This window comes from Watersipora subatra, chromosome 9 (genome assembly GCF_963576615.1).
Source record: "Watersipora subatra chromosome 9, tzWatSuba1.1, whole genome shotgun sequence".
NCBI classification, from domain to species: domain Eukaryota; kingdom Metazoa; phylum Bryozoa; class Gymnolaemata; order Cheilostomatida; family Watersiporidae; genus Watersipora; species Watersipora subatra.
Window position 1 is genome coordinate 25,127,405 of NC_088716.1, and position 24,139 is coordinate 25,151,543.

At 36.4% G+C, this 24,139-nt stretch overlaps 1 protein-coding gene across 1 annotated transcript; it reads left to right on the forward strand.

The window, feature by feature from the left end:
- Positions 1–873: 873 nt before the first annotated feature.
- On the forward strand, positions 874–23,274 carry LOC137404161 (alpha-ketoglutarate-dependent dioxygenase alkB homolog 3-like). Its single transcript, XM_068090317.1, has 8 exons — positions 874–993; positions 11,049–11,291; positions 12,332–12,369; positions 12,903–12,950; positions 14,959–15,151; positions 17,941–18,150; positions 20,972–21,070; positions 22,903–23,274. The coding sequence occupies exons 2-8, from the start codon at positions 11,100–11,102 to the stop codon at positions 22,972–22,974; spliced, it is 852 nt and encodes a 283-aa protein (XP_067946418.1). The 5' UTR covers positions 874–993; positions 11,049–11,099; the 3' UTR covers positions 22,975–23,274.
- The last annotated feature ends 865 nt before the right edge of the window (positions 23,275–24,139 follow it).

Consider the following 24,139-nt stretch of genomic DNA (forward strand, 5'->3'; position numbering starts at 1 on the left):
CTTTTGATGCTGATATGCACAGACTAACAAGAAGATACAGTTATCTCAAATTTGCAGCCAGAATAGCTTTGCACGGCGGTTGTAAGAGAACACAAGATAGTCAAACATTTGTGTGTTTTTATCACACTGCTGCCAGTTATTTTTTAGATGATCACATAGTATAGGGTAAATAATTGTATAAATACGGGATTCAAGACATACTAAATGGTGCGCTCCATGTTGTATGAAAAAGCAAAATATTTGCAAAGCAAAAGGAAACCATATTTAAATTATTTATCAAAATTGTTCAGAGAAGAGCTGCAAGTTAGCACTATGTTTTCTTAATCTAGTCAAGGTGATGAGTCTAATTTGAACAATGTTGCACAATTTAAGGCTGCTTGACCTCAATGACCTTTTAACACTGCTTTCAGTTTCTTTACTTAGTATTAAAAGTTATTTTGATTGTAAGCTATTAAATAAGTATGTTTAACACTTGTCCTATCACTACTATGCTATCTGAACTATTTTATACTCAATTTTATAGGCTAAACGTTAAAAAAAATGTGCGTGTTCCTTCATAATAACATGGCAATGATGAAGGACGTCTTCGTGAGGAGTTGTGTTACTGTGGACGTAGAATTGCCCTAGTGGGCGAACGTGACCTGTCAGAGTGAAGAGACAACTCCAACTTATTAACATTAAATCTAGAAAAATTATTTTTCATTAATCTAAAGCTTTTGCCATACAGATTTTACAAACCGAATCGGTGTTATAAAGCATAGCGTTTCAAGACTATACGATTGTTTGAGACCGATAACATGTACGCACCCTAATAAAGAATCTGACCTTGGTAATATAAGGCTATGAACTCCAAGGTCGTCTTATTCTTGCACTGTTTCGCGATAAACAATTTATTAACGATTTAAACGTCTCCTGTAAAACGAGACTTTTAGCTTTCAATGGTTGTATTGTGGTAAAGGTAATACGATTAAAGGTTGTTAACTTTTTCATTTGGTAAGATGCTAAATAACTTATTATCGATCTGCAAACATTTTTATGCTACAATGTTCGTTTTGTCTATCCTACTAGCAGATATATCTGTGCCGTTAATAAAAAGTTGTTTCCATGTTTTAAAAGTTAGTATTGTATTAAAAGAAACCTTCGTTGTTATTGTATTGTTGCTATGTTACTGTATAAAACGTAGGTGCGTTTTTTGAACCGCTGTTTTCATTAAAACTATTTCACCTTTAGTATATATGTGAATACTTGATTTTTTGTGTAATGTTCATCTTTTTGACCAAGAACTGTACGTGAGTTACAATTCGAACTTTATACCGAAAACTAGTTGCAATATACTAACAACATGGCAGACGATGCTGGCTAAGAACTTGAAATACTGAAGCGTACCCATCAGACCTGCCAACCCAAGAGTGGGGCAATGCGTGAGATTTTGTTTTGGGGCAATTGACGTATCAATGATAGTATATAAAATTGTGAAAAATGGGGCACAAATCTCACGCATTTCTCACGCATTTTCATTTTTTCTTTGGGGGTGATTGCGTGAGTCTCACGCCCAATGCATGAGAGTTGGCAGGTATGGTACCCATTGCCACAAGCTCTAGTGCGTACTAAGGAAGAAAGTAAGAGAAGGCTTTATTATTAGTATTTCATAATGAATCTATATATTGTTTTGCAACTTAATTATGTACCAAAAAATCTAATTGGGACTGCACACAATAAAAATACAATAATTTGTTTATTAAGTTCAATTGGGCGTTTCTGTCTGATAACTTTAGTATTTACTAGATCAAAAGATGTGCAGCACATCTACAGCTGTTCTAAGAACCGTCAAAAAAACTAATCGTTAAAATGCTATTTGCAGTTAAGCTGACTTTGAGCATTAACTGTAAAATTACCATGAATGCCATGAACACCTGATTCAAGTTAGCTATATCTGAACTAGTTGCTTAAAGAATTCTGCTCAAATTTTGTTGAAAGTGTAGAAGTAAATAACTCAATATCTTAACTAAATGAAAAAATATGCATATATCTGGAAAAATATTCAAAATGAATGTGCCATTTACTAACATAGTATCCATCAAAAGTTAGAGCCAGTCAAAACCTAGATTTTACGCCAGCTTCATGGTGAAAATATTGATTAATTCTTGTTTAGAGTGATTAATATTATTGTGCTAGTATTTAGCAAATATTAAGGATTTGTTTTTTAAGAACTCATGCAGCAGCGTCTTAAGCCTAGCATAACATATTTCTGACCAACTAAAAAATTTTTAAAATTAAAAACTTAGCTGATTCATTGTAAACACTCAGTGAAAAAATTTAGAAATCCTATTTTTTTCGTATTTTGTAAAGATGAATTTCATCAAGGTTCTCGTTTTAAATAGACTGTTGTAAAACTAATCATCATAGAATCTGCTGTAATCTCCTGGATCACACTTTTCTCTCAAGTTTCTTGAAAGTCATTGACGACGCCTTTTGTAAGATATTTTAGCGACAATAAGATTGTAGTGTAGTACTTGAGTTACCTAAAATGGGTATAAAATGAATTTTGAAGGTTGTTTGTAGCATCTTTAGTGATGTCATCAATAGAAAAACTTTGATAGAAATGTTGCTGTCAGCACAGCCTTGTTGGTTAACTTAATAGTAACTAAACTGATGGGTTAAGTAAAACGCGTGATGAGCGAATGATTAAAAATACTTCTGAATAACATAAAATAATTTTAATACACTCATAGATGAGTTTTGTAGAGTTTTCAGCTAGGGAAAAAAACTTGTGGCACAAGGCGACTAACCTAAATGGTTTTATTAAAGATGTTTCGGGTGTGTTATAATTGTCACATCAAGGAGTTCTGTATAAATACAAAGTCTCAGTCACATTGTTTATAGTGAAAAGCATGATGTCTAAAATACATCTAGGCAAAATGGATCTTAAAAACATATTTATAGGTATCTGGGCATGAGAAATTATATTACAATGGAAGAAGATTCTCTAAAGGAACTGGAGAAAAAAATTTGACGAGAACATGTTCCTAGATAGATTGCTGTAACGTTACAATAGTAAACTAAGGAAAAAATTTGGAGTTGTGTTTTCATAGTAATCTTTAATTGCTATTGTAGTGTTACACAACTTAGCCCTAAAACCTGAGAACTACTTCGCCAAATTGTAATTTCAATGAAGTGCCTAAATGATAAAATTGTAAATTTAATCTAGGATAGCAGGCTAAAATGGTCAAATTGCATCGGATTTCTTTAAATTCTAATAGTTTTAAACATGTTTTATCTAGTTTTAATACATTTTGGATCAATTTGGACCCTCACGCATTCTTCTAGTTTGTTGAGGTATTACTTAAAATGCATCTGATAAGCTATTGGGAGCAATTTTATGACGATCTGATATGACTAACTTTCACGCAGTAACACACAATTTTTTTACTCAACCGAAAATCTTCCAAAACTCATTTATGCGTGTTTTAGAATGCATTTATGTTGTTTAGAAGTGCTTTTAATCATCAAGCTGATTCACACATCACACGTTTTACTAATCACGATAAACTGATACAGTTGAAGCTCCATTAAAGCTTTACATCAGCCGATGCCATGAAAGAGACTAGCAATGTGTTGCAGAATGAGCTAGGACAGTTTTTCAGCCATTTTTGCTACTACCGTAAGCATGTCTGAGTTGAATGAGTTATTAATATTATTACAGCTTGTGGCATTATTATTGCAGCTAAACTAAAACAATAACTCTTATTAGCACTATCTATATATACATATCTCAAAGTCTGTAGTCGTCTGTTATTATTCGGTGTCTGTCCAGCTAAAAAGGTTAAAATCTAGCAATGGAAATTCTGTAAGGCAGAAGATTCGATCTCGAAACATCCTGTTCTCAAGGCGACAACTAACTCGTTGAGCTACACACGAGATGCATCGGATTCATAAGGCGATATGAGTTGTTATCTGGGTTAAATTTGTTTCATGTTTGTATGTAGATGTTGGTTCTAGTAACTGTTTCAGAGGAGGTTTTATTCTTCACATATGTATTCTACCACTCTCTAGCCAGCTCTGCCTTACAAGCCTGGCCCTTCATGCTGAGAGCCACATAATGCGTATATAATGAGTACCCTAGGACACTTATATTTCGCTAGTATTTAGTTTCGTTAGTAGCACACAGAGTAAAATTTCGCTGCAAGTTAATTTCGCAGCTCTTATGAGTGCGAAAATATAGTGATGTGAAAATAAATGCAGTAAAACAAACATAATTAGATTCTTCAGGATCGGTTGATCGGTAATGAAAAATTTTTCAATTTGGGACTAGTTTGTAATTGTGAACTGCAGGTAGAATTGTGTGGGCGAGATCGATAATGCAATTTGATCACTTTCTGCCATTTGTTTCTTGGACTGTCAATAAACAAAGCTATTTAATTCCGCGTTTTCGATCGTTCGTTATGATAGTTTAGTTTCGCTCATGAAGTTTTCGCGTGAGGATGACTCCGCGAAAGTGCGAAAGTTAGATGAGGCGAATACATAAGTGTCCTAGGGTATGTGATAATATTGCAAAATACTAGATAAACAGCAGTAATAACATTGGCCTTGCTTTGACTGCAGCAGCCGTGAATAACAACCTTGTCACATCTAGCAATACTGTGACATCTCCTTTCTTTCATAAACAAAGCAATAAATTTCTCTGGGAAGTAAATATCACACAGTCCTCGTGAACGTCCTTGCAAGTCGTTGCATCGAATATCAGAGAATGCAACCAAATATTACATGTTCCAAAAAAAACAGAATAGTAGTAGTAATAGTAATGCTGTCTAATATGCATAAAAGTATAAAGTATAATGAAAAGCAAAGCTACGTAATAGTGATCACATGCCATAAAAGATAACATAGGCATTTCCATGGCCATAGCAGGTACTTATAAAAACATAGGTAAGGTCAAGTTGGCTACGCAAACATATTAAATAAAGACCAATAGTCCTTGCTGCCAAAATTATAGCTAGATTTGTTTAAGAGTATACATCACTGGATTTCCATATCTTTCTGGAGGGTTAGTCACCCGTTGTGAACGACGACAAACTGGAACACCGACAGAATTTTCAACAGAACTTGCTGGTTCGGACACTGGCTGTGTGGCTGGTGTGCTATCTATTTGATTACTTACCTGCTGATATTGAAGGCAACCTTTTGCTTCTCCAGAGCTACAAACATTACTAGGTCATATATGAATGCGATTGCGTCGATATGTTTGATCGTTAGGCCTCTCTACATTGTAAGACCTGTCACCAACAACCCTTCCTACCTTACCTGACACCCAGTCTTTTGTAGCAGTTTTAAAATAACACTGCTGGCCTTCATTCAATTTGCTTTTCTCCCTACCAGCATGATTATCATGGTAAAATTTATCTCTCGATTTAATCCTACCTAACTGCTCACGGTACTCATTCAAATCATATAACTTAACAGCATAAGCAGTCTCACACACAGGCATACCATCACATACCACTCTAACCTGGAGTACTTGTGCAGAAGACAACAACCCATAGGCTACTGGAGTATTGCGTATTGCTAACAGACCTCTTAGCCAGCTTTGACCTTGCTGTCTACACTTGTTCATCATGCCCTTAACTGTGCCTACTGTACGCTCCACCTGCCCATTGCCTGATGAGTGCAGTGGAGCACAGGCAACATCATTTTTCTTATAGTTTTTACAAAACTGCTTAAACACAGTGCTACATAGCTGAGGACTATCGTCACTCACTACATTTCCAGGCACACCAAAATCAGCAAACACACCTAAACTTTGCACAATTGTGTTGCTGGAGATACTCTTCAATGACTTCACAACAGGCCATTTAGTCAGGGAATCAACTAACATTAGATAGTGATAGTCATCAATGCTAAATAGATCAATTCCGACAGTTTGAAATGGATACTCTGGCACAGATTATGAATTAAGCAGCTCTTTTCTTCCCTCTCTCTCTACACTCATGCAAGCTTCACAAGACACACTTCTCTTCCACACGCTTTCGGATACCAGGCGAAAACATGAGATTTACCACGCTCTAGGATTTTTGTAACCCCTTGATGTGCTGCATGTAAGAAGTCAATAACATCAACTCTCAAAGCAACAGGAACAACCACACGGGACCCATACATAATAACACCATCCACCTCAGACAACATGTTTCTCAAGTTATAATATGGCAATGTTCTGCTAGCACACGTCTTTCTGGCAAAAGCAAAGCAAAAACAAGTGCCAACAAATCTTTTTCAATCTGAGAATACCGCTGCTGCGTATCTGTTAGTGACTTGGCAGCAAACTCAATTGGTCTGTCATTATGCAAAATCACTGCCCTGAGGCTGTGAGCACTAGAGTCAGCTGACAGACTAACTGGCTTTTTTGGGTCAAAAAATGCCAAGATTGGTGAATTTTAAATTACCTGTTTGATTTTTTCAAAGGCCTCTGGTTGTGGGCTTTCCCGACAAAACCGAACATTTTTCTTGCACACCTGTCGCAATGGGGCAGTGAATTCAGACAACTTTGGTGCAAATTTGGCTAGATACGCAACAACCCCCAAATATGATTCCAAAGCCTTTTTGTTTTGTGGCACAGTCATAACCTGCACTGTCTCCACCTTTACTGGGTGAGGCCTGATGCCATTCCCTGATATTTTATCACTCAAAATAATCACCTTAGACTTGCAAAACACACTTTTCTCACGGTTCAACATAATCCCAGCATTCATCATACGCTCCAACACACATTCTAGCCTAGTATCATGCTCCTCCTTACTCAATGCATGCACAAGTATATCATCCACATAACATTCTACCCCGGTACCTTTTCCAAGATATTTACCATCAGTTTGTGGAACAGCTCAGACGCTTTAGTTACTCCCATAGGCAACCATTTCCAACGAGATTTTCCAAATAGTGTCAAAAAACAAGTCAGACGAGATGAGACAAAATCTAACTCAAGTTGGTGAAAACCTTCCTTTCCATCCAAGCATGTAGTATGATCCACCAATCCTTGAAAAAATTTCATTAGGAGTAGATAGCTTACATTGTGTCTTAAAGGTTGACTTGCAACAAAATTCACATGACAGTTATTTGGTATCAAAAGATTCACCATGTCTTACTCTGTTGTGTTGTAGGTGCAAAATATGTGGGAATGTGATTACGAGCTCTTAAAAGCTAAAAAATGAACAGTTATTCGCAGCCACGCGAGACCGCCGTAGTTTGGATTCGCTTTCCAAAACGGCTCAAATGGGACATATTTGTTACAGTATGGTTTCTGTTTACACTTTCATGCAACCTCATTCGTCGAAATATTTTCACAAATATACTTTATGCATTCAATAAAACCATGTCTATTGTTCTTACGCGTCTATTTTATCGTCATTGTAATGCTGTCACTTTTAGCAGTGATATCTTATAACTTACCGTAAAAATTCATTTATTTTTTTAATCTTACTTAGAAGGAGTACATATCATTATCTGATAATCATGACGAGCCTGTTGGTCACCTGTGATAATCGAAAAGTGCAGCAAAAATTATTTGCGAAGTATTGGGTCACATGATCAGATTACGACTTGCCGATTAGATAATGCCGAAACAAAACTGTAAAGTAGCGAGCATCTATATTCGATACGGGGTCTTCGGTAAAACCCGAAGTGTTTGTCATAAACTAGTACTACGATAAGTTTTATATTGAGCTTTTTATTGGCCTTTCAATTCACGTGAGAACATTACGTGACAAGACAATAGCCAAATTCCATGGCTACGTCATCGAAATAAAGAGATTCCAATCTATGGCGGCTTTTCGTTTTTAAGCTTTTAAGAGCTTGTAATCACATTTCCACATATTTTGCACCTACAACAGACTACGACATGGTGAATCTTTTGGTACCAAATAACTGTAATGTGATTTTTGTTGCAAGCCAACCTTTAACCAACTGTGAATTCAAATACTGTGGATCCAAACACAATCTGATTGCGCCATTTGGTTTGTTTACAATGACAGTTGGACTAAGCCATTCAGAAGGCTCTGTGTCTTTAGCTATTGTCTGCTCTTGTTCCTAACACTCCAGCTCCACTTTCAGACCATTTCTAACCTTTCCTGGCACTAATCTAGTTGCAGCTGTCCTAGCTTTAGCTCCTTTCAGTTTAAGACTCACCTGCGTATAATGTTTTTCCAGGCCCTCAAATACCTTCCCATACTTATCGAGTATCTCCATGGTTATACCTGACTCTACTTGAGTATCACTTACCCATTCTATACTAGGTATTAGTCCAAGAGCTCTTATAGCAGACATACCTACAAGAGTATCAGCATCGTTTTCTACTACTTAAAAAAATTTCTTACACTGCCTATACGAGCCAGCGTGTGAGACAGCAATGTTCAAGTGAACTTTACCAAGAACAGGAATAGCTTTTCTAATATAGCCTGCCAGCGCAGAGCTCGTTCTCAACAGACGAGTAACACCTACACTTTTAGCTACTGATTTCGAAATGACAGATACCTCAGCACCTGTATCAATTTTAGCACCAAAACTGTGGTCACTTATTTTTACATCTACAAACCATTTAGTTTTTGACAGACTTTCTTTTAGCTCAAAAACCTCTACCGCATCAAGTTTAAATGAATTGCCCACATGCTTTTTATTGTTATCAATGTCATGCTCTACTACATTTATAGCTCGAGACCTACACATTTTAGAAAAATGATTAAATCTTGAACATTTGTTGCATCCCTTACTATATGCTGGGCATCTTCCACGTACATGATTACCTCCACAATAGCCACAGTCTTTAATAAAGTCTCTCGTACTTCCCCTGGCATCATCTCTTTCATTCGCCTGCCTCACCATTGCAGAACACCTCCCCTGGGACTTAAGGGCATTCGGGTTGCCTCTGAAGTCATTGCGAATTGCTGCTACAGCAGGCTCTCCATCCATTTCAGCTTTCTAGTTTTTTAGAATTATTTCTTTGGCTCTCATCTTTTTCTTTATGTCTTTCAAAGCAATATTTGCATCAAGCTGCAGTTCTCTCGACAAAGCTTTGTCACTCATGCCTGCCAATAACCTCACCTTGAGCATCTGTTTTTGCTATTCTTCTCCTTCAGGTTCCTAATGCATTCCTCATTAGAATCTCATAGATAATATAGTATAGTGTAGAGTGTTGCTCTGTGGATTGAAGTAGTTTGTAAATGCTGTAACTGTCATTTCATATTGCAGCTGTGGGTTTTCTTTTGCTTCATCATTAGTTGGAGTTGCTAGGACCAATTGTGCATGTACTTTTTCTGCCTCCTCACCCATTATGTATATTAGAGTGTCCGCCTGCCTAGTGGCAGAATTCTGATCCAAACCCCTTGCTCGGCAGTATCGTTAAAATCGAGCCAACCATTCGGTCCATGTCTCCTGTGACTTACTAAAATCTAGCTCATCAGGTGTTTTTATTCCAGAGCTAGCCATAATATTAGCTGTAAGTATATATCTCTACGCGATCCGCTATGGCTTAACAACAATCCTGCCTGCGACCCCATGTTTTATGTTTGTATGTAGATGTTGGTTCTAGTAAGTGTTTCAGAGCAGGTTTTATTATTCACATGTGTATTCTACCACTCTCTAGCTATCTCTGCCTTACAAGCCTGGCCATTCATGCTGAGAGCCACACAATGCGTATATACTGAGTATGTGATAATATTGCAACATACTAGATAAACAGCAGTAATAACATTGGCCTCACTTTGACTGCAGCAACCGTGAATAACAACCCTGTTACAACTAGCAATAATGTGACACGTGTTTACCTATTTTAACTCAGGCGTTACCTTCTGCGTCACACGCGCAACATCACAAAAGCTTGCTCTCACGGTTCTTACTAATAAATTTAGCAATACGGATATATTTAGGTTACTCAAATTAGCAAATGGAAATTATATTACCTGCCACTGTTTATAGGCTGTTTTTAATACCTGTGCATCGCTGGGAATTCGGCTAGTTCAATAAAAATTGCCCGAATTCCATTGATCTACAATTAGTGAAACCTCTGTACAGGGTTGGTTTGATATATATCGCTTGATACATATCATCGATATACATGTATATCGCTGATAGATATGATATTTTTGGGTCAAAAATTTTTTTGGGCAAGTTGAGAAATTTTCTCATTGTAATGAAGGCTGGCAAGCTGGTGTTTGTTTACAAATACCCAAACTAGACAAGAATAGGACATTAGAACATGCTTGGACTACTATAGTGTGTATTTACTATTTGCACTATTTTGTTTGCACTTTGCATTCATATCATGATTTCCAATCCAATGTTTGAGGAACATTTTCATAGTTGTAAATATTATTATTATACTAGGCTTACAATAAATCAAGTTTTTGTTATTAAACATTGCTGACTGGTCCCATACAACTTATAAAATACATCAATCACAATGTAAACATCATACAAGTTCAACCTAGCTTCAATTTTTTTCAAGAGTGTCATTTGTTTCAAAAATATCACAAATATCAATAAATATCATAAATATCAATCAATATCATGATATATATCAGTGATATGAACGTTTTAAAAATATCGATATTTTTGCCAACTCTGCCTCTGTAGCTGTACTGCGTCTGACATGGCTGGTAATTGTTAAGGAACAATTGTCAGCCATGTCAAAAATTAATAAAAATGTTAATAAAAACTTGATTAACAAATCAAGTTTTTGCAAAGCGAAACTATACTCAGGATGGGTTGTAAACATATATTCTGTTGGTTCAATGCATGCTGAGAATTGTTTGCTTTTGGCTAAGTGCAGGTACAATAGGTTAATTAATTAAATGCTTACTAATCAGAAGGGTTTTGTGCGAGGCCATAAGCAAACACTGCCAATCCGCACTACGCGTCTCGTGGTATGCAAAGAATTGAAAAGCTTTCACTACTCGTCAATTATCTCTCCTGATTTCCTTAAAAAACAAGAGATCTTTTTTCAACTTTTTAGGTTTAATGAATTCTGTTTGAGACTGGCTTTGAACAAAGCTGTTTTTTGATAGGCTTGTTTATTTCACTGACAAACACCCAACAGTTATTGGCTTCAAGGAGGGATGTCAGGGAAGGCCTCAAGAAGGTCAAGAGTTCAAGGAGGTTGGGCTAACTCATCACCTCAGTCATCTGCAGCGCACAAAAAAACAGCAGCTGTGGAAGACGTTCACAAACTTCCTGTCTGGATAGGCAATGGCAAGGACAGTGATCTCCCTCAGCAATCTGCCTTAAAGTTTCATCAGCCTGATGAAAAGGTACCGAAACTTGCTGCATGACTGTTGTTCATTTCGTAGATTGTTCAACTTTTCTACATAGAAAGTTTCGATCATCATATCATTAGTCATCACCAATTTCTCCTTGTCAATCAGGAAGAAAGGACTCAATAAAATGTGCCCCTTGACCCTTTGAACCCTGGCCATTTTTATCAATGCGTGTCAGTAACCTTGGGCAATCTGTCCAACGATCCTAAGTTTTCAAACTTTTATTAAATCTTTCTAAACGTGCTCATAATACAATGATATTTGGTAAAACACTAGAAAAAAACTCGGGCAACCCACAGCAAATCTCATCAAAAAGAAAAAAAAACAGTATTTCACCGTTATTCAGGCTAAAAACTATGAAAAACTCGTACAATTTTATAAAACTCTTAAACATTTACAGTATTATCCAGTCATATCCATAGTGCTCTTGTTTATCAGCATTTCATGACTTAAAATATACCGTAAAATTATAATTAGTATCATAAAATTCTTTATTTGCATCACAATCATTTATGACCTACCAACAAACGAGTCGCATCGATTTTTTTATAATATGCGAAGTGTAAAGTATAATATGCGAAATAAGCGAAGGAAGTGGGTAAAAATATTTGAAAACTGTGTTACAAATGGAAGTAAAAATTCCAATCTAACACATTGTACAAGAATTAATTTGATTGGTTTCTGCTGTTACTTAGAAACAGCTTTTGTAAACAAAGCCATGTAAATGCTGGAAAACCGGCCTTAAGGGATTCTGACACACCCTATGCAATGCCGGCAAACCGGCCGTTGGGGTTCAAAGGGTTAAGCATATTCTTCGCGATTTTGCCTTACACCATTTTCCGTTATGAATTGCATAGTTCTGTGTAAAAGTTACTTTTATGGTAACCTCATTGTGTCTTCATTGTCTTTAGTAACTTTGGGCCCTGTCAGACAGAATGTTCTAGAAGTTTGATATTGGCTAGTCGCCATGTTCAGGTTAGCTTTGGCTGTTTGAATCTGATTATTCTCACACACCTTCTTGTGCATACTTACAGGATATGCAGAATGACGCTGCTGAGACCCAGCTCATCACGTATGTACAAATAAATATGCCGAGATATAAATCAGTAGTCATAGACATCATGAGCAGGTCATCAAAGGATGTGCTGGACCATAGATGTAACTAGTGCACCATAGACATAACTAATGGGTCATCTCTGCATCGAGTATGCCAGCGGTTGCTAGTGGTTCACTAGCAATATCTACGTAGTTAACAAGCCATATATGTAACTAGTTGGCCATAGATTTCACTAGTGGGCTATAGATATTCCAAGTAAGTCATAGATGTAATTAGAAGGTTATAGATGTCACTAGTGGTTCATAGATGTAACGTAACTAGTACCAGAAATTATATAGCTTCACAATGAGGATTTATGGCAGCTGCAATAGACCATTGAGCTAATTAGTAATTTACGAAGTAACTATCAACCCATAGAGATAGCAACAGACAGTAGTTATTAAGTGGTCGTAATGACAGATGTAACCCATAGGTTAATTGTATGTAAGTTTAATGTACTCTTAATGTAAGTTGCAGAGCTGATGTCATGGATATGATCTCTGTTTCAGCACACCGGGGATTTATGATCTCAGTGATGAGCCATCTGGCATCTCCAGGTGAGTAATTCTCTGTAAATCACTCAACATTGGTGCATTTCATCAAACTCACTGATTGAAACTGCAAAAGTGATATTGCTTAAGTTGGGTTACATTGATTTACATTTGAATATCGATTCATTCTTGAAGACTAGTCCAAGTTTTTCCGAGATTCTCATTGGTTGATAGTTTAATGATTTCCCTGATGTAATGTTGCACCAGGAAAAGCCAGAGAATATGAGCATTGCCTTTTGTGGTGGTTTTTTACACTGATTTTTTTGTATTTCCAATCTATTGGGGACTTGTTTATGGCATATGCATATGGTATTAGGGTTTCAAGTGTCGCACCCTCCTAAGTGTTATGGTAGCTTGTTATGGTATTAGCTGAATTTTTTATAGCTAGTTCATTTGTGTGGAATCACTATATATCCGAAGTTTTTTGGCGAATGAAAAAATTATTTCATAGAATTAGCTTCGTGGGCCTTCTAGTCGAGATGGGTGATTCTCATATCGATAGCATATTGTTGAAAGTAGCCAATAGAGGATAACTCCGTGTTAATGCGCAAGATGTTTGTGATGCGCAACTCAAATTCCATTTGTATGACTGATTTGTACTCTAATAAGTTCATGTATGTATGTGCCTGTATGAGCTTATTTCTACTTGAACAAATTGCATATCTTATGATCGTTTCACTCACACACATTTTAATAGCTTTGTTTTTTTCTAAAAAAAATTAACAAACGAGGCTGATATGGAAGTAGAATAGTTTCCTAGAGATTAGATTCTTCTCATAAATAGTTGGTTATTGTTATTGTTGGTCAGTCATTTCAACTCGTTTGGTAATTGGTCAATCTGCTTCAGACATATAAGTTGGTATGGTTACTGTTATTACCGTACTTTTCGAACTATAAACCGCACCCCTATATAAGCCGCATCTGCTTTATTTTCCAAACAACGATAATAAAACAATACAGAGGCCGCACCTTTGTATAGGCCGCAGAACTCAGGACGGTGCTTTTTAACACGGCAGTAACTTTCCGGTTTAAAACAGAACAGTGCCTAACGGCACTGTTTGTATTAACCGACGCTTTTGACCTAGTGCCTAACGGAACAGTACTGTTAGGCATTGTTTCGTATTTTCTTTCACCGCTAGAGGCACACTCACCGGAGATTATGGTTAATGCGCTCTAGCGGTGAAAGAAAAAGCCACAGAATAGCCGCACCCTTATATAAGCCGCATGGCTCAAATCATCAGAAAAAAGTAGCGGCTAATAGTCCAAAAAGTACGGTATCAAATTAATGCAGTGCAACGTAGGAACATGATTTTACTAGGTGAGCTTTTTATGCTGCCGATAGTTTATTTTTACTTATTTTATTTTTACTACAATATAATAATTACAATTACTAGTCTCAGGAGCTGCTGACCGAATGCTGACTCTATTAATAACCTAAATAAAATAGATTCCTCATACTAAGTGTATAGATCATTTATCTCATGGTAGCTTACCATAAAAGCGGTGTGTTGAGAATAACTTGCCCTGGTGATGGTTCACTGAACACACTCAGTAAAGAATGAATAGTTTTTACCCCATAGAGTTGAGCCAGATGTCTGCTTACCGCAAGCAGAGGCTGCGTGTGTTTTATTTTAAACAATGCGAATGTTGCATTGGTTAAGAAAAATATGTCATCTGTTGCACAGATCATTGTTGCACAGATCATTGTTGCACAAACGATGGCTTTATAATATTGGCTGTACATGTCTGGGTCTAGTGGCAAGGAAACCTCAATGACTGCAGACATGCCCGGTTGCAGAGAGCAATTTAAGGTTGGATGTCATACCTGTCACCACCTGTCCCCACCTGTCACTACCTGTCATTACCTGTCACCACCTACTTGTGAATTGAACACCAACCTGTTGTATCCAGATCAGGCATTCTAGACTCTAGGCCATAGCTGCTCTTGTAAAAGGTTGCTATATATAAAACATGGGCTTAGTTGAGTTTTGTATCTTGTACGATCTACTTTTAGGGTAAAGTTATTTCACAACTTTTTGGATGCTGAGGCTGCTGCTAAATTGATGAAAGATTTGTTAGAAAATGTACCGTGGGAGCAGAAGTGTGATATAAAGGACGGTCGGGCAAGGAGCCAGCCCCGGGTTGTAGCTTGGTACGGCAATGTGGAGTATAGCTATTCTGGTCTAACTCATCCTCCAAGACCTGATGTAAGGAGTCAACTGCTTTCATAAAATTTCACGGTGCAATAGACGGGTTTCCCAGCTTTCAGGGAAACCATCATTAAATTGTTGGGAAAACCGTCTATTACGCATTTTCTCTACTAATGGATTATTTCTGCGGAACAACATCCATTGAAACTATATTGGTTACTAAAGTATAATTGTGCCATTTTGTGAAGGATTTTCCATTTTAGACATTTTCATTGATGAATAGTAAGTCATGTGTCGAAATTACTGCAGCTTCGGTAAACGCTTACAAGGATCTGATGGTTTGAATTGACCAATGACAGACCATTGTAGCAGTTTTACACTTTCTATTTGTTAATGCTACTGTGAGACCAGGTGTGAGTTACTGTGCCTGTTAACAGGTATTATCGCTCGCTAATATTTAATTTTGAAAAGTAACTTGAATGCGCCACACAGATCATGGATCTGTTTAACCCTTTCACTACTGCGCTAAATTTGCTATTCTGACCAAATAATTCAAACGAATTTTCGAAAAATCAATATACCGCTAGTATCTATGTAATATCTCAAGAATCAATGCAGATATTTTTTACAGTAAAATGCATCTTATTTAGAACAAAATTTGCTACAAGATAAGTATGAAATCGTTTACTCTTGCAAAATTTCTGACACTTCCTTTGCATTGAACAAACGCGATGAATTTCTTATTGGCATGATGATAGTGATCTGGTTTTCTCATTTTGAAAAATAATTAGAAATGGAATTGCTTAGCAAAAAGATTTTTGATTGGTTGCACGTGATTGGCAATGAGGTTGTTTCATTGGAAACAAAATTTGAATGGTCTAGCTAATGTGCAGGTTTCGTAATGAAAAGAAAAGTGAAACCATATTGATAAGCCGATACATCGGCTTATGGTCTGTACTTCTATAACCGCGACAGCCGATACATCGGCTAACAGTGGCGAAAGAGTTTGGCCAACCATTTTGAGTAAACAAACCATATGCCAGCTTGCACTGTCAACCTGCCAGCGAGTTGACTGCGAAGTTATCTATTTTCTAATTTATCTGGTGAAAACACACTTTCAGCATTTATTTATTTTGACAATCTAGCCATTTTTTATAATCAAGTAAATGGTTTTTCTTACAAGGAAAGACTTTTATAGTCGGTCAACTCTAAATTTGAAATTTGTTGAATTTTTTTGCATTTGAATCTAGCTTGCTGGGTACCAAGAAAATCACCCCAGTACTTGTGATTCATAACATAAATATATCCTCATAACAGAGAAACAGGTATTCATATCTATTATTAGGATAATATTAAAATCTTCTTTTAAAATAATGTCAAACATATTTAGCTAATAGGTGTCATGTAACACATTTCGTATTTTCACTGTTTACCTCGATGCATTGTAGCAAAAAATAAAAGGTTTAAGGTACATATTACCAAAACGAAGTGGGGGTTGTCCTATCATGGACTGACTAATAAATTTTGCCTCAGCCACATTGTTTGTCGCAATCAAGTGTCACAAACTATTTGTGCAAAACAATTGCTCTAAATTTTTAGCTGTCAGCCTGTAGTGAAAAGAATTCGAGCAGAGTTTTATTAATTTCTCAGAAAAAGGACTCCGTGTCAAATAAATGTTGAAAAAAGACTTGCATGCCATTTATTTAGTCAGTATCAAAACAGAAACTATTTTCATGAATGTTAATTCTGGCATTAAATATGTCACATTTCAACACGTAATATTTCCTACTGGTTTATATTTACATATCAGATGGTTGTTGTCATTACTTTTTAAGCATACAATGAGTTTCAGAAGACGTAGCTTCTAAATAGCCCTGGATCATTATAAGTATTATTAGACTCAGTGACAAATTACTAAATCCATAGAAGTAACCATAATTCGGCTTTATGACTTCATGAATATTTGAATGTAATTGTGGAATGTTGTGTTGCTACTATGTAGCCGTGTGCTATTGTGCTGCAGTAAGCGGGCTGCACACAATGCTAAAAGTAAGTCGGAGTTGTGTTACATTGTTGCAGCTATAGATTAGGCAAAACGAAATTGGAGTTGTGCTACTCCACCGTAAAAACACTTGAAAAATTGCATTTGTGTTACAATTTTTTACCATGACTTGTTGAAGTTTCTACTGCTGTTCACATACAGGAAAGTACTCACTATTTGTTCAATGAAAAGCCGTTTTTTTTTCAAAGTCGAAGTTCATCTTTCAATTTTTGAAAGCTAACTTCTGTTCTAATTTTTGAAAGCTAACTTCAAATGAATGTTGCTAAAAAAACCTTCTATTTATTAAATTTTTGACCATGAAACATTACATAGGGTTTTCATTTTTTTTTCGAACATTCCTTTTTTTAATATTTCTAATAATAAACAAATATATTTATAATGTAGGAGTTAGATTTTGCAATAAAAGTAAAAAGGTTTTATGATCAGTGGTATTTTTACACTCGATATCGTGCTTGAGCTTCAAATGTCTCTGCAGACTTTTAATCAATGATAGGTATAGGAGAGATTAGTTGTAGATAGATCTCGGAACATCACTTGCTAGGGAATGTCAAAATGGGTGGCACTTCAGTAGACTACTTGAGGGAGCAAAGAGCACCATGTGGCAGGTGTCAAGTAATGAGATACAATTGATACGTGATTGGCATTTGGTTACAGGAGGTGTCATGTGGTAATTGAGAAGATAGGCGGGTGATGCATTGTTGAAGTAGGAGGTATGATCTGGTGGCAAGAATTGAGAGGTGCGTACAGGTGGTGCCCTGTGCTCACAAGTATACTGATATTGCAGTGGCTACCTAGTCTGCTGGAGGTAAAGAAGATGCTGGAAGAGAACAGCGGTCTCCAGTTTAACTCCGTCCTCTGCAACATGTATAAGAATGGAAAGGACCACGTTTCCTGGCACTCAGATGATGAGCCTCTCTTTGGTCGACTGCCCACCATAGCCACAGTATCGTTGGGGGACACGAGGGTGTTTGAACTGAGGAAAAAGGTGCCACCGGTAGGATCAAAGGGAGCAATCTTCGCAATATTTTAAGGGTTTTTATCTAATAGCTCATGGGAAACCAAACTGGTTTGTTCTATATCTAACCAAACTAGGAATAGTAATATCAGTTATGTTTACATGTGCGGGTGGCTATATGTAATTTTAAGTCAGCGCTGCTCACTTCCATTATTTTAGCCTTTTGTATGAAAAGATTTCTATTGTTAAATGAGGATCAATGTAGTGTTCAAGGTCAACTGACAGCATTTTAAAATTGTATCTATTTGTTACAATATAATCATAAGATTTTCCTTTTTAGCTATGATTTTGATGTTAGACAAACACACAACCAGTTTTCTTGACAAAAGCACTCGCCATGCTGGCTTCAAGCTGTGACGTAGGGCGGTTATTGTTCGGCAAGACTTTTAAACCCCTATGTCAGCGCTGACGATTTCTCAATTTGTAAATACGATTCGAAAGCACTTCCATTGGCCACCGTTTGCATGAACATTCTCTATTTGGGCGCCAAGCTATGTTGTCAAGGTTACCCAACACGGCCGATAATTATGGGGTCGAGGTAGATTCCACAATTACCAAAGAAGTCCACATCGTATTAATCCGTCCCATATTAAGTTTCAAGCTATGATTATAGAATTAAACCATTCGGCTTGTGGGTACATCATGTGGATTTTGCTAGCAAGAATATTTTCCTTTACACAAATAGAAAATTTAAAAAGTTAGCTATTATCCGAAGTCATCCATTTATAACCAGTAAAATCATGTTTTACTTTCATGAACAAGAATTTTGAATGAAAAATGTTTTAGATAATCTCGTGCAAAAAGTTAGGAATCTTACTATACAGCGTTGCAGCTGTACTCGGTCGATATTTTGCGAAGATCGCAAATTTTTTCCATTCATTTTAATTACTTAAAATATTGGTGAAATCAGATATTTGGTCGAAATCATATGAAGCTTCATTAAACACCGATCTGTAATGTTATCTGCTGTTGTTAATGCAATACAGTTTGTGCTGCCAGTTAAAGGTTGACTTGCAACAAAATTCACATTACAGGTATTTGGTATCAAAAGATTCACCATGTCTTACTCTGTTGTGTTGTAGATGCCAAATACGTGAAAATGTGATTACAAGCCCTTAAAAGCTCAAAAACGATAAGCCGTCATAGATTGGAATTTGTTTATTTATCTGACGTATTTATTGCAGTTTGGTTATTATCTTGTCACGTGATGTTCTCACGTGAATTAAAATACCAATAAAAAGCTCACTATAAAACATATCGTAACACTAGTTTATGACAAACACTTCGGGTTTTACCGAAGTCCCCGTATTAAATATAGATGCTTGCTACTTTACAGTTTTGTTTTGGCATTATCTAATCGTCAAGTCGTAATCTGATCACGTGACCCAATACTTCGCAAATAATTTTTGCAGCACTTTTCGATTATCACAGGTAACCAACAGGCTTGTCATGATTATCAGACAATGATATGTACTCCTTCGAGCTAAGGTTAAAAAGTTATAAGATATCAGTGCTAAAAGTGACAGCATTACAATGACGATAAAACAGACACGTAAGAACAATAGACATGGTTTTATTGAATGCGTGAAGTATATTTGTGAAAATATTTCGACGAATGAGGTTGCATGAAAGTGTAAACTGAAACCATCCTGTAACAACTACATCCCATTTGAGCCATTTTGGAAAGCGAATCCAAACTACGGCGGTCTCGTGTGGCTGCGATTAACTGTTCGTTTTTGAGCTTTTAAGAGCTTGTAGTCACATTCCCATATATTTTGCACCTACAACACAACAGAGTAAGACACGGCGAGTCTACTGATACCAAATAACTGTAATGCGAATTTTGTTGCAAGTCAACCTTTAACCTTTCAAGCTCTGGTTTAGAGCTCATTTAGTTGTCTATCCACCAAAGGTCATTGGAACTATTTTAGTAAGTTGACTCTTCCTGTAGTTGCACCAGCCAGTCTTGTGGTATACTAGATGTTTGGTCACATTTTCAAGAGCAACATAGCTCAAGTCACACATTACTGGAATGTACAATAGTAACTTACATTTACCTTAGATTCGGCCCTTTTGGGAGCGTAACAAAATAAACACAAAATGTTATCACATCATGACTATCTACTAGAAAAGTAATGGTGTGATAACATGCCTTTTAACGTATGAATATGAAGCACTGATATCATTTGTGAACTAAAAAACGGTAAACAGCTATAGTAGGAGTTGTCCAACCTTAATGAAAAATAGCAACTCAAAATTTTTATTGTCATGCTATATTGTTCCTAATTATGTAGGACTGAAACAGTTTGTAAAATCTCAAAAAAAGATGAAAGTAGAAAAGAGTCTGTATGGTAATATTTGACGTGTCTCATATATAATACCCGCAGCGGAAGCGATCTCGAAGTTGGAAACAATCATCTTTGGGAGTTGTTCTCTCTATGTTTTGTGACAACACTATAGACACGCATTGCTTATACAATTGCCGTTGAGGATTGATTCAAAGGTTGGAGTTGTTTCAATCCTACAACACTGTTATTTCACTCAACAAAACAAAATGTTAAAAAAATATTGGTCTATTGGACAAGCCTCACGTCTGACAACCTGCTGCAGGTGTCTGTTTCTGTTTGAAGTACTGCAGCAGGTGTTTAATGTAGTTGCTGCATAAAACATGCTCTGTAGCATTTCTTCCATTATTGATTCAGGCTAATGTCATGCTAGTTGGTATCTTTACCTCATCTGGCGAACTACTTTTGCTGTTTGACTTTGTTTAATGTGTTAAAGCAGGTGTTTCTATTTATAGACAGATACAGGAGAGTACATCTACCGGGAGTATGTGAGGATTCCTCTTCCAGCAGGGAGTCTGCTCCTCATGGAGGGAGCGACACAGCTTGACTGGCAGGTTAGTGGTCAGCTCCCCTTAACCCTTTCACTGCCAACCATGTACAAATTCGGCTATTGGCCTAGTGCCAGCCATTTTACCAAAAATTGCCGATATTGCTTCGTGAAATGTATACTGTATTTTTTTAATTTCAATCTCTATCTAGAACATTTTTGTTACATATTTTATTTTGCCAACATTTGAACCAACATCGCTATGCAAAAATTCAATGGATATATACTTTGTGCATTGATAAAGCGATGTTAAGCTATGTTCGACGCGAAGCTATAACGATCCTCCTTACAATGTTCCTTACCCTTACAAAACTATTACTTTCACCACTACCAGAGACAGAGCTGCAGCTTTAATTATCTGTATAATCACGAAAATCTAAATCTGAATTGGCTACAATGTCATCAACATAACTAATTACCTGTTTTCTGACTCGAGCGCGGTAATTAATTAACTCACACAAAAAATGTTTGTTTTTAGATTAGAAATTCTCAAACAAAACAACAGTTTAAAATTGTTTCGTTGTTTTAGGCTAATTTTATAGAGAATTCTTCGGACAACACTGTCAATTTCATAAAAGTTTTAAAGACCGTGGGTTATGTTGTCAATGAATAATAAAATCAGGTTACCAGCGATTGCTGGGAAAATCGCAAATATTCGTCTATGGCAGTGGACCCTAGAAAACGCATAAATGTTAAAGCTGGTTCAGACTGTATGTCAGAGTTGTGCTCTTAGTGATTATTCGTCAACTATACCGACCGTAAACTGATTACACCGCCGAGGCATTACAGATATGTCTGAAAACATCACAGCTAACCTTTTTTAATAGTTCACCTAGCATCCACAACAGTCTGTGCGATGATGTGCACCACTTTGGTGATGGGGATTGGCTGTCAGGAACTGCATGATCCATATTTTATTTTATAATCGTTGCTGCGGAACTATAATATTTCATCGTCTCAGGGATCACATTGTGTAATGAGAACGCTATGTCACGGACTTTTCGCTGATATAGAGACAGATGGGTTGTAATAGAATGAACATTATTATCAGAAATGATCACCGATGTATTGTGGGGTTATTGGCACTATTCACATTATACATACTGATATCCTTCGTTTCTTCGTGACGTCATTTTATCATTGCCGGCCATTTTTGTAGACTTATCGTTAAAAACACGAAGCTTTTGCAATTCATTTTTGAAAACGATGCTTTTGTTTGCAATTTTTTATTATAGTATCACAACAACAGCAAAAAGTACTATTAAATAATAAAAAACGATCGTTTTCTACGAATATGTCGGCTTTTTCGTGAACGAGCGCATGTGCATAGGGCTTGATGATGTCAAACAAAACGAGGGATATGGTGTGAACCAGCCTTTGGGGAACTTTTAAACTTTCATGTACCAACATTCATAGTTGAGTTTTTTGGGTAGATGTATATCATAGGTTTATGTCTCCATCGAAACCTAGCTTTATCGTGGGTTTATTTATCATGTTAACTTAGTTGAAAACGGGTTTTATCATGGGTTATTCTATCGGTTTGTCCTTGGTAGTATGTCAATTTTAGCATGGGTTCCTTGATTTGTCTCATTTCAGTCCAATCCCATTTTAGTGTCAATTCTTACACTTCACCTCAATTCAATTCCAGGTTTAGCATTAGCTTTCCTACCTATATGAATGGGTGTCAGTCTCAGCTATAGCATAGGCCCCTTCACATAAGCCCCCCTCACAATTCTTAGGTGTCAGTACAAAATAAACTTCCATGCATTGTCAGGTGTTGTCTGGATTTATGCTAAGGCATTTTAGCTGCAGATATTTTACTTAAGATAAATGTTGCAGCATCGGATACCGATCGAGTACCATGACAGAGAGAAACGAATCAGTCTAACCTATCGCTATGTAGTCAGCTGATGTATTTGGAGTTGTCCTCCTTTTTGACCGTCCCTGAAGCCAAAAGACAAATGTGCATTGCATGGCTTTAAGCTAAGCAGTTATATTCAAGCTTTTGTCATGCTTTTTGGTGCTTCATTACTTTGTTTAAAGCTTTTAACTTTCTTGATGCATTTTAAATATTAGCATTGCCTTTTTCAAATTGCATTATAATATTGTTTTTTATTTTTTGTTTTATTTTATATGCTGTCTTGAGACTTCTGCAGTTGGATGGTTCAAGTGTGACAAGCTTAGCTTGTTGAAAATAAAATATGTGCACTTGTTTTCTGTGCATGTTATATTTTTACTTGGCTGACAAAATTGGCTTTTTAAATATTGGAGCAACATCTAATTTAGGATTATAAAAGGAATACCTAGCCAGAGCATAAATTTCATGACATCTTACAGAATTAGCAAAGCCAGGTCACTGAGACTATGAGGAATAGCAAAGACGAGGAATGTGATTGGATAAAACTATAGGGCTATTTACAGTTTATGTAACCTGTCATTAAAATGTATTACAAAACATGGAATATTATCTCATAATTTTCAGTAAAATCTCAAATGTTTCAAATCTTAACGTAATAGTCTTGTACGTAAGGTATAAAAACAAAATTAAATTATGTGGATTTAGTATTTCATATGCCACCTGTATTTGCAAGTTTGTATTTGAAGAGCTCATCTCATGCATGATGCTTCTATACTGTATGTGGCATTCGCTGTCAGGGCATGTCTACGCTAAATTGTTGAGCATTCTTGCATTGTAGTCTGTTTTTGTAATATGTAGCTAGCAATTTCAAGGGCTCGCACATTTCATACATTGAGTAAAATGTTTAGTTTTTACACTTTCTATTAGAAAAGTAATGGTGTGATAACATGCTTGTTAACGTATTAATATGAAGCACTGATATAATTTGTGAACTAAAATATGATAAACGGCTAAAGTAGGAGTTGTCCAAACTTAACGAAAAATAACAACTACAAATTTTTATAATCAATTTTTCTTTGATTATGTAGGAATGAAACAGTTTGTAAAATCTCAAAAAAGGACAGCTGTTTTAAAGTGTAAAGTTTTGTATGGAAACATTCGTCAGTTAGAATTAGACTGAGATCATTAACAAACTAGAAACATGGCTATGCATTTAAT

Coding starts and splice junctions, on each gene's coding strand:
- LOC137404161 (XM_068090317.1), top strand. CDS start 11,100: ATGTCAGGGAAGGCCTCAAGAAGGTCAAGAGTTCAAGGAGGTTGGGCT. Junction 12,951..14,958: donor GAGCCATCTGGCATCTCCAG/GTGAGTAATTCT, acceptor ATCTACTTTTAG/GGTAAAGTTATTTCACAACT. Junction 15,152..17,940: donor CTCATCCTCCAAGACCTGAT/GTAAGGAGTCAA, acceptor CTGATATTGCAG/TGGCTACCTAGTCTGCTGGA.